This window comes from Ursus maritimus, unplaced genomic scaffold (genome assembly GCF_017311325.1).
Source record: "Ursus maritimus isolate PB19 unplaced genomic scaffold, ASM1731132v1 scaffold_10, whole genome shotgun sequence".
Classification (NCBI taxonomy): Eukaryota; Metazoa; Chordata; class Mammalia; order Carnivora; family Ursidae; genus Ursus; species Ursus maritimus.
Genome location: NW_024423344.1, coordinates 25,491,130 through 25,502,705, shown reverse-complemented (window position 1 = coordinate 25,502,705; position 11,576 = coordinate 25,491,130). Strand labels below are relative to the sequence as shown.

Sequence of the window (11,576 nt, the reverse complement as noted above, 5' to 3'; positions counted from 1 at the left end):
CTCTTAGGTTTGCCTGATTTGGGAAAGAAAAATACAGAACACCCAGTTAAATTAGAATTTCAGATAACAATGAATACTTTTTAGTATAAGTGTGTATATTACGTATTGTGAGTATTGCAAAAGATATACTGAATTTTTTTGGTTGCTGTTGTTTATATCTGAAATTCAAATTTAACTGGGCGTCCTGTACTTTATGACCCAGCCCTATTTTCTGCTGTCTCCCCACTAGTGTCCATTCTGCAACTGAGCCTCTTAGCACCTGGCCGCTACTCTAAACCTGCCCAGTGAGAAGGGTTTTTCTGATTCTCCTTAACTATAGAGCACCTTTTCCTGGGTTGGTGAAGAAGCAGAGCTGGATGTTTAGGGAAAGCACGAGGCTTTAAGGAGAGTTTCCTTGAGTTTTGCCCAGCAGCCTGGACCTTCTGTCACTGTTTGACGAAAGCAAGACCATGAGAGGCAGCTGGGCTTGCCTTTTGAATGATCTGGAAGCATTTTGCTGCTTTGGGGGTGCTTGATTTCCTGTTTGATTGTTTGATTTTTTAAAAAAGATTTTATATATTGATTTGTCAGAGAAAGAAAGAGAGACAGAGATCACGAGCAGGGGGGAGTGGCAGGCAGAGGGAGAAGCAGGGTCCAAGCTAAGCAGAGAGCCTGATGTGGGGCTCGATCCCAGGACCCTGGGATCCTGACCTGAGCCGAAGGCAGACACTTGACTGACTGAGCCAGCCAGGCCTCCCTGTTTTATTTTTTTAAATCTGTGATTCCCAGAATTATCTGTGTCAGGTCCAGCCTAAAAAATAAAAAAATGTCTATCTCCTGTGTATTGAAGTCAAACTGGAGCCCAGGAGGAGGAGAGAATGGGCGAGGTAGTCGCCTCCCAGATGGGTGGTAATCCACGCCCCCCACTTGGATCCTTAATAGATGCTTTTCCCATTGGCCCCCTTGCAGAGGGTGTGCAGAGGAGATCTTGTCTTCCTCCAGGCTAATAAGAAAGCAATTCAGTGATTTCCTGTTCTCTCACCCCATAGGCAAGGCTTCCATGGAGCTTAGCTCTGAGCTGCCTCAGAAAGTGTCCTGATAATTCACATTCCCCACAGAGGGCCCTGAAATGGAGACCCTGCTCAGGCATCCTGGGGAGATTTGCAGGATAAATAAATGCCTCCCTGGGGATTTGCTCCCTGTCAGTGCTGGGGGCAGAGATTTAAATATGAATTATCATTCCAGCCTGGCATGGATTTACAGATGAGCCCCTTCTGTGCTCCTGTTCTTTAGTGGGCGCCAGGCTGCGGGGGCGGGGGGGGGGGTGTCACTGGATGACACTCGGTACTGGGGATCTTCCTGTGCTGGCCTCCCTCAGCCAGCCCCAGCCTCGGGTCATGGATGGCTGATGAACTCTGGCATCCTGCCTGCATAGACACTTCTCCCGTTCCTCTGTCCCCGCCGCCCTCAGCGTCTGTCCCTGAATGATGGAAGAATAGTTCCCTCTACTACTTGGTTACAGGGAACGCCTACTAAATTCCCTTCTTATGTCCTTTCTGATCTCCATTTAAGTGGTTACTGCTTCTCCATCAGAATGAAGTGTTGGCCGTTTCCCCGTCACCTCTTTCCTGCCTTCCTTGCTCTTAGAGAAGGACCAGCTCTCTTCTTGAGGTGTCTTTATTGGCTCCTTGGTTTTCTGTGTGTCTTTTTCTCACCAGTGGGCTCAGCTCTGGATTTAAGAATTGAATGGTCAGCCAGACCCTTAGCAGAATCCCAGAGAAGGGAGTGTTAAAAATTAGAATCCTGGGTCTCACTCTGGACCTCTTGAATTGGAAATCTCTGGTTCTGGGGCCCAGAAATTAAATTCTCCTGATATTTCTTAAACATGCTGAAGTCTGGGAATGAAAAGCCCAGATCCCGGAGTGCGCCCGGGGCCAGGCTTCCCTCCCCTGTCGAATCTCAAGCAGATAAGTTCTCCTTTCTTTCAGTGGAGTCTCACTCTAGCACTGAGCAACCTTCCTGGACAGCTTTGAAGGTCTTTGGAGGGAAGGGGCAACTATCTGGAACAGCATGGGATGCAGAATTGTCCCAAGAGAGGCCATGGCCTGAGAAGTCACCTGGCTCATGAATATTCACGCTGACCATGTGGTCAGTGTGCTCACTCAGATCAACACAAGGCAGTGTCTGTAAGCCTTTGTGAGAGCATGGAACAGGTTCTGGGAATAAGGAGGCAGGAAGAAGATAGAGGTTAACATGAATTGACAGGCAATAGGATTAGTACTCTTGCTCAATCCTGATCTTGCGAGTAACTAACAGTGGCCTGAAATTAAAGAATTAAACCATGAAGGCTCCCTTGACAACTGATCTGATAGGCCCAGAAGTAAATTTCAGGGACACCATTGTCAGGCAGAAGGAGGGGAGAGCTGAGATAGGGGCACAGGGAGGAAGGGAAGAGGAGCAAACGCCTGTTTCTTTACAGTCCAGTGCAAGCGGCTTTGGTCCCCTTGGGGCTGCACCAAACGCTGAGCTAGTGTTGCGGGCAAATGAGTTGCCAAGGCTTTTATTCACCTCTAGTAGCACTTTCTTCCTTACATCCAATTATGACTTTAAAATAGAGGCAAAAATGAAAAGGGGAGGAAGATAATGAAACATAAGTCAAATATGGCAGCTGGCGAATTTCTGATAATTGCTTTCCCTTGTAGCATTTCATTTCTGTTCCTGCATGTTGCACAGTAGCCTGTGGGGAGGGAAGAAAAAAAGAAAAAAAAAACCACTGCCAAGAAAAAACAACTCCAAAGGATTCAGGAAAACAGTATCAAATGCACTTTAATGACACTCTTCATGGGAGACAGGATAGAGGTAAAGTAGCCTTCTAAGTTTACTTCTTGCTGTCTTTAACATCATAAGAAAGCCTAGAAAAGTATATATACATCAATAATTCAGGGTAAATAAAATGATTCTCAATTTCCTTTCTTTTTCTTATGTCAATACCCCCCCAAAAAAAAGGTTAAAAAAAGAGGGGACTGTTTACAGTAGTCAAGGTAAAATATCTTCATACAATACTGGAAAAGACAAACTCTAACTCATGTAGGTAACCCATGTGATAGCCTGAATTGGGGGAAAAGGATCAATGCTTATCTACGACAGATCTCTTGGATCTCTTTTTGGTGAGGTTTTTCTTGGCTGGCCATTCTCCAGGTTAACACAACAGAGAACTCACTAGTTCTTGAAGGGTATTTTCAGAACGAATCATCTGAAGGTCTAACAATTTACTGGGAGACTCTACTTTTGATGCTATTTGTAGCTGAACTTTGAATCAAAGCATAGTTTTGTGATGTCCAGTCCACAGTCCCTTCCCCTTCTACCAGAAATTGGATTTAAGGGGAAGCGTCAGCAAGCTTCACTCCTTCCATCCCTCACATTGAAACCACTGGGATCAGAGTAACTGATCCGCTGTTGACCTTGAGATTCTGCCTGCTTTCAAACACAGCCTGGAGTTTCCTGTGACTTTTACCCTAGCGGGAACCATGCCCCTCATTTAGGAAGAGTATCAGTGAGAATAGGCCATAGACTGTGAACGGGATCGTTTGTTGGGTTGCAATGGAGTAAAGTAGCTGGAGTAGGAAAGTAAGGTGCTGGGCTCTGTTCTTTACGTGACGTCCTTTGACTCATTGCCTTTTCTGTCCCTCAGCTTTGTGCTGTGTAAGGGTCCTGCTTCGGGAGTAACAGATTTTATGTGATGCTTGAAACCGCTGCTCACTGTGCCCTTCTCAGATGTGGGATATTTCCAATCACTAATTTCAAAGTAAAATATTTCTTTCTTTTTCCTGTTTTCCAAAGTAAAATATTTCTTTAGATGAGGTTTTGGTCTACATGTAGAGATAAAGATGACCTGTAAGAACAAGTAACAGGATCGTCCAGTCCTGTAGAGCTCGATTTTGCTTTTTGGATTGGTATGGCCAATAGGCTGGTTTTATGGAGCTGTGACTTTTCCATGAAAGTCATCAGGTGGAACTTCCTGCACTAACAGCAATCGAGCAGGGTTTGGGGTAGGGCAGGGAATGCCCTTGAAGATGCTTAGAAGCCCCAGACTCCTTTCTACAGGACAGATTGTGTTTTCCCCGTAATTTGCTATTCTGCTCGCGTGACCATAATCTGTGTCCCTGTCAGTGTGGCCAACAGAATTTTCCTTCTCCTTCCAGGGTCTTCTCTCCTCCACACTGCTGTGTGCAAAAGAGATGTCTTGGTAAACGTTTAACAGCTAGTTCTCCAAGGGGGAAAATCCCTGGCTTATCACATTTGCCAATTTCCAGCGGCATAAACACTACCACCCCAGCCAATTTTAAGCTATTGCTGTGACATCACTCAATATGGAGTTGGTAGCACATCATGTGTGGTCTGTTCACCATACAATTATGGTAGAAGTAAGTAATCTCAAGAGCACGGAAAATAAAGGAGTAGTGAACCAATTAGGAAGGGAGGAGTTTTGAATAGTTGTTACCTTTGTTTTTAATATAACTAATTGTACATTTATATAATTCAATTTTTAGTCATGGCTGTGCTTAGCTTGCAGAATTCCTAAAACATGTAACAACTGGTATACAAACCAGCTCTAGCTCACCAGCCTATCTTGGGCTGGGAGAGAGCGGGGAAAAAGGAGAAATGAAAGGACACACAGTTAGTCCTAAAAGGCCTCAATGCCAGTCAGACTTTCTGAGCCTTGGGTCCACAAATTCATAGAAATAGCGCGAGTTGATATTGGTCAAAAGCCCAGAGTTCGGAGTTAGACGTGTGGGTTCCAGACCCAACTCTACTATTTGCTGGCTGTGTGACCTTAAACAAGGTCCAAACTCTTTTGGCTTAAATTTCTCACCGGTACATAATAGTACCTGTTTCATAAGGTTGTTATGGGGATGAAATGAGAATAATATATTCAAAGTGTTCAACTTACTATGTCACACAGTAAACCTTCAATAAATGGTCTCCATGAGTACTGTTACTATTATTAACCTGGCCCATTTCTAAAATGGCCAAAGTAGCCACGGGTAGTGATGGGATCTATTTCAGATGCAGGTTCATGCAAAGACTGTTAAAGACAATCTTCTTTGTATGGGCTGACCTCCATTTCAGCTCGATTGTTTATGTAGACACAGCCCCCAGGGAGGAATGTCCACACCTCCTGAAAAAATCATTCTCACGATGAGTTTAAGTACTGGTGACTCATTTCTTGCTCTAAGTGTGGCTTTCTCCCTAGGCCTACTTTTAAAATGCAGATACCCCTTAGAAGCTGAGTCATTAAGTCAGCACCTGGGTGTGAATAAGGTCCTGGGATCCCAGGGCTCTTCACCGGACAGACTCCAGACTCCAGGAAATCTAAGAATGAGGATCCTGGAGTGGGTGGGTGGTGAGCCCGAGGGCACAGAAGACTCCACAGCCAGTTCACACTTCCCCCACCCCGCTTCCTGCTTCCAGGTTGACCAGTTCTTCAAGCTGAGCTGCCTCTAAAAGCAAATGTGCTCCAGTCTCTCTCTCTTCCTGATCCCTCAGGTATCCCAGAACAAAGACCTGGTTGACCCTCAGGACCGTAGACCACTGATTAGGTGGGACCACTGTGGAATATTTGGGGTCAGTTTTCCTTTTTCAAGAACACCAAATTTGTGGTCAATTGGCCGGGTTCTAGGTATGGTCCTAACCACTTGATGTGCGAACTTGGGAAGGTCATTTCTTGTCTCAGAGTCTCTATTTTTTCTAGTATATTGAGGCTGTCCATAAGGATTAACCGAGACTGGAATGCGGGAGCGCTTTTTGACTATAAATGTCACTACAACACACTCTGTTGGTGCTCTTTTCTCTTCTCTATTCATTGTTTTTGGTTTGCTCTTTTTTCTTCAATTCCTCACATGTGGCGATGGAGAGGAAGGCCTTCTTGGGAGCACCATAGGTGGATGAAAAGAGAACATTTCTACTCTTTATTCTAAACACGCCTAATTACCAAAAACACAAGTTCCTCACTGGGGTCACCCATTCATAATACAGTCTTGTGTGCAAAAATTACCTGAGGCTATTCCCAGTTTGGCTCAGGTAACAGCACAACCAGAAGGCAGAGGTGATGTTTGCAGGAATCCTAAGGCCCCTGTGGACTGTAATTTTATTCTTGTTGAGGTTTTGTCTGTCGGTTTATCTGGGGCACCTGTGATGCTACAGAAATTTTTCAGAGTAGTTGAGTATCAGAAACCAGGGGAGGAACTGCGGCTTCTCGAAGTATCAAACTTACAGGCAAGGAGATCTGAGGTTTTGGAGAAGGGCCTGGAGATAAAGGAAGGAACCAAGTGAGGCAGTCTGTCCCAGGGCTGGGCAAACAGCATCAGCTTGCTCTGGGCTGGCTGTGAGGCCAGAGCTGCTGCCCTGGTGGGATGTTCTGACAGAGTCAGCAGGTTACAACCCTTTCCCTGGGACGTGACCTGATGCTCGCCTCAGTCAGTGATATGATGTTTATTGGCCCCCTCAGGACCCTAACCTAACCAAAGGTTGGCCCCAGGGTCTCAGTGATTGCTGTGTGACTGGAGGGGGCTGCATTATGAAATCTTCTACTGACTGACACCCTTCTGGTGCTTGGGGTGTGGATTGGCAGCACAGGTGACTGGAGGGTTATCTAATTTGGAGGGGGAAGGGTGTTGTGTTTCAGGATTGATTATTTTTGGTGGGCAAAAGACTGCTGATGGCCAGCCAGGGCAAGTTGCCTGAAACTAAGTACTCGGAGGCCTGCCCAGATGCAGCCAAGATGGCCAGGGTGAGGGAACAGGGCAGAAAGCAACATCTGGGTGGTGGAAGGCTTACTCAATTCTAATGAGTGTTGTGTGGGGTTTGGGTGCCATGCTTTATAGTGACCAGAGAGTAGCCAAGGAAAGGACAGAAACATCAAACAGGAGGGAGAAGAGGGTCTACTGGGAAGGCTGAAAGGTGTTCACCTTTGAACAGAAGAGACAAAGTCGATTAAACATGCTTACTTTCTTCAAATACACAAGAGAGACTTCTACAAGAAGGTGTTGAATTGTTCTGACAAGCAAATATGAGAAAGCAGTCTATGTAGAAGCAAGATGGATTTTTGTCACCCTTTCATTCACACTGCAACAGGGAGCTGATAACAGTTGACCAGTGACAATGTTTGTGAGCTGAATGGAGGCCCTTGGAACATTTAGATAGTAAGAAAAAGAAAGAGGACCCCCTCTCCCCTGCCCCAGGTATATGAGACACCTCTGACCTCCGGAGGTCAGAGGTCCTGGGCATACCCTCCCAATTCCTTGTGTTTGATGCTGAGTCGTGGTTCTGGTTTACAGAATATCAAGAGTAAAGTGGGTTCTTCGCATGATAGAAAAGAGTTCCGCCCCGGTGAAAGGATTGATGGATTTTACAATCTGATAATAAAACTCTCTGAGGAGAGAACGCCCTCCCAGAGGTGGGAGATTAATTTTATCTTTTTTCTCAGCAGCTTCTCTTCTCCTGCATTTTGCCTGTTCTTTTCTCCTACTTGCTCAACAGAGGGCAAAGAGGTTTTCAAGAGAGCACCATAAACATGAGGACTTTGACTCCAGAGCAGGAAAGGACAGCCCAGGCTGACGGCAAGCTCACAGCAGCCCGCCAACAGAGGGTTCAGCACCTGCCCACCCCCTCAGCCGCAGGGTCACCCTGGTGGCCTCATGGCGTGATGTCAGTTCCAGCCCCGTGCCCTGGCCTTCAGAGGAGACCCCATCTCCTCATGTCCAGGCAGCGTAGCTCTGACCCTAAGGTCAGAGTTGTGTCCGGTTGGTCTGAACTATAACTCTGAGCTGGAGGAGACCCCATCTCCTCATGTCCAGGCAGCGTAGCTCTGACCCTAAGGTCAGAGTTGTGTCCGGTTGGTCTGAACTATAACTCTGAGCTGGCAGGGCCCCCTTCCCCAACCTGCTGTCCTCACACATTTCAGAGTTAGCTCAGTCTGAAATAGACTGAAGAGAGAAGGGAGAAATAATTTGGACACTAAATCTCTTTTCCACCCTAACAGTCCACGTTGCGGTCTTGGTAGCTTTTGCTCATGTGGGAAGCAGTGGAGAAGGGCACTAGAGGTGTAGGAAATCACCATTCTGACTGAATTGGATTACAAATGCTCTATAAAGCTATACCGACAAATCAGGACAAGCATCACACCAAGATCTTGAGTCACAGGCTGTTTACCTACTGTAATGCCCATGGCAGACAAATACTAAATACCACAAAGTACCTGAGACAAAAAAAGAAAGGAAGGAAGGAGGGAAGGAGGGAGAAGAATAAAAAGAAGCCTGGGGGCCTGGCATTCGGAGGTCCCAGGGACACAGGCAGAGCGTCTGGGGGCAGGGTGGCTGTGCCTTGAATGTCCAGTGGCCTCTGGCTTCACAGCTCAGCTTCCGAGGAGCAGCCCTCCGTAGCAGTGATGGCGATCCCGATGGCCAGGCTGCCATTGTCAGAGAAGAGCTGGGCCAGTGAGGTGTTGAGGACCAGGCAGTCCCCGTCGGTGATGACTGAGTCCACGCACTCGAGAACAGACCGGGGGGTGGCCTCCCATTTGAGCCGCCGATGGTTTCTGTTGAGCTCCAGGCGATAGGTGAAGCAGTCGGCCTGGGTGGGGGTCCCGATCAGCATCATGGTGGCAAAGAACTGGGGGTGCCCTTCATGCCTCTCCTGTTTCCTAAGCACCAGCAGAAAGTGGTGGCCCAGGCAGGAGTGCAGGATGATCCAGTCGGCTGGTGCGGGGAGGTGCATGTCCGTGGCCAGGAAGACGATCTCAGCTCCCTGAAGGATGTCGACCCTGTGCATCTGCCGCAGGTGGGACACCACCACCTCCAGGTGGCCTTCCCACTGGCAGGAGAACAGGGGGCACATGCAGGGCGTCACCTGGGCGGCGTGCAGCCCCGCCTCCTGGTGGTGGAGGTGGTGTGGGCGAGTGTGGTGGCGGAGGTGGTGGTGGGGGCGGTGATGGCGGTGGTGGTGAGTGAGGTGGTGAGGGGGGAAGTTGCCTTGCTCCGGCGTGCTCTGAGTGATGGCGCGGCGGCTGGACACATACTGGGGGAGAAAGAGCAGAGGGTTAGTGGCTGAGGCCAGTCTCTCAGCTTCGCTGAGACTCCCCAGGTATGCCAGGTGTTATAGGCAGACTCCCCAGCGCAGGTAGAGAAAGCTTGGTTTCCCTCCCGCCCTCCCCACTTTTCTTCCTTCCTTCCTCCCTCCCTCCCTTTCTCTCTCTCTCTCTTTCTCTCTCTCTCTTTCTTTCTTTCTTGAAGGGAGGGGTGAAGCGCAGAGGGAGAGAGAGAATCTCAAGCAGACTCCATGCTGAATGTGGAGCCCGACTCCAGGGCTCAATCTCACGACCCTGAAGTCATGACCTGAACCGAGATTAAGAGTCTGATGCTTAACCGACTGAGCCAACCCGGTGTTCAGAGAAAGCTTTATTTCTTAAAAAATGAGGGGACTGCCAGACTGTTTCCCAAAGTGGCAGCACCATTTTATATTCTCATCAGCTGCATAAGAGGATTCCAGTTTTCTACATCCTTGTCAACACTTGTGATTATCTGATTTGGCAAATACTTTTATGGGACACAATTAGTTGTTTTGAGTGTTTTGCCAAATTCAGATGTTGAGACATTATTAAGTCTTCTCCATGACATTTCGTTTTAGTACAGAAATTTTTCCAATTTTTCCAATTAAAAATAGAAGCTCCTGTAAAAGATTCCTCCTGAAAAAAAAAAAAAAAAGATTTTCCAAATCCTAATAGTACATTAAAAAAAAAAAAAAAACCTAAAAAATTGAGGTAGATGCCTTGGGTGGTTGAGATTCTGAAAATTCAGTCCAAGAAAATATAATATTTATGTCTTGCTGATTCTTTAATAAGATACTGAATCAAATAGGCAATTCCCCCCCTCAACATGCATTACGATGGTCACTAGTCATAAAGAACAAAAAAAGACAAAAAAATTTTTTCTTTTTTGATCCTGTTAATATTTTTGTGCAGGCATTGGGAGGTCAATGGAATTTCTGCCTCCCCTTCTTATCATTGCTATTATTTTCAGAATGAAATTTCAGTAAGTGCCTGCTTGTTCTTCCTGTGTGGCCAGGGGTTGTGTTGTCTCGGGTGCCCTTCTCCTGGGTCCTCAGGTGGGGTGCAGAGCTGATGAGGGCCAGTTGGGCCAGCATTCCCAGGGAGGGAGCCTCACTCTGATGCCTGAGGCTTCACCTCCCCAGGCACATTTCTGCCCTTTGCCAGGCTCACTGCTACAGAGCAGCTTGCGGGGGGCTCCACACGAGGAGCCCTCCACCCTCAGGCTCTCCCGACCTTCAGCTCCTCACGGCAGTGTGTCCTCAGATGCCCTCAAAAACACCAGGAGCTGAGATGGCCCCTTCTGATCAGGAATCAGTAGACATTTATTGAATACCTTCTGTGGCCAGACCAAAGGGTGCTAGGGGTACAGCTGTGAGCAAAATAAACCGCGTTTCTGGCTGTGAGAGGCACAGACATTAGCGTGCATATCATTAACTGATATTTGCAAGGGTCCTCCCTGTGACCCGGGGACTCCGATTTGTATGTTTCAGCTGAAGAAACAGGCTCCTGTAGTAACGTGCCCAAGGTCCCCAGGCTCGTAAGTGAAAGACTGGAGTCCATTTGCATGCCTCCTGACTCTGCACACAGCAGCTCTGCTCCCCCTTCCCCTCCCTGCAGTTATCCCTGCATCCAGCACCATGTCCCTTCGGCCCTAGCTCTCCAAGCCCTTTCAGAAAGATGACAGGTGCCTTTGGGCCCTTGCCTCTTCCCCTCATTTCCTTCTATCCCCAGCGTGTAGAGGGTGAGGGCGAAGGTCTGCCTTGCACTCTGGCCATGGGGGCTGCCAGAGTTTCGAGCTGCCTGGGCCCTGAGGATGGCTAATGGTGGAGGCCAGGCTAGCTTCCAACTCTGTAGGGCATCCGGGGCACCGCGTCCACTGCAGACACACACCCACATGGTGTACCAGGTGGTCACCGTGTGGCTGAGGTGACCTGGAGGCAAGTGGGGGTCAAACTCGCTGTGCTCCAGGAGTGGTCAGCTCCAGCTGCTGGTTTCTGAGCTCTGCCCCGGGGAATGTAGCAGACCTGGACTGGGAGCTCCAGAGGCCCTTTCAGTATTTCTCGCCCTGTTCCTGGACAGAAGCTAATGGGAAGCCTGCTGTCACCCATCCTGCACGCCTACCCGGCCCATGAAGGAATAGGCTGTGTTCCAGAATCCTGCTAGTGAGGAGTCTGACTTATCCTTTAGTGTTAAATATACAAAGGGAACTAACTAGTGTGTAGCCCCTACTAAGAATTGGGCACTGTGGAAGTTGGTATTTTTTTGTGTCATTGTTTCATTTAATGTTTCACAGAAAAGATCAATACCCCCCCCCCTTTTTTTTAAATACCCCCTTTAAAAAAAAATAAAATTAAATCTGGCTTAGTTCCTACCTGCCTGCTGGTGGCATGTACCATTTAGTCAGTGGGCGAGGGGGAGTTCCTCCCATCCCTTGGGGTTGTACAAAAGCCCAGGGCTCACACACTCTGTCAGCCAGGTGCCAGCCCCCCCC

General features: G+C 47.9%; 1 protein-coding gene across 1 annotated transcript; it reads right to left on the bottom strand.

Moving 5' to 3' along the window:
• Positions 1–8,343: 8,343 nt before the first annotated feature.
• SIAH3 (siah E3 ubiquitin protein ligase family member 3) lies at positions 8,344–9,132 on the bottom strand (the record flags this gene model as incomplete). Its single annotated transcript, XM_008706925.1, has 1 exon — positions 8,344–9,132. A coding segment is annotated over one exon (747 nt), but the record flags the coding sequence as incomplete, so codon positions are not given.
• Positions 9,133–11,576: the final 2,444 nt, after the last annotated feature.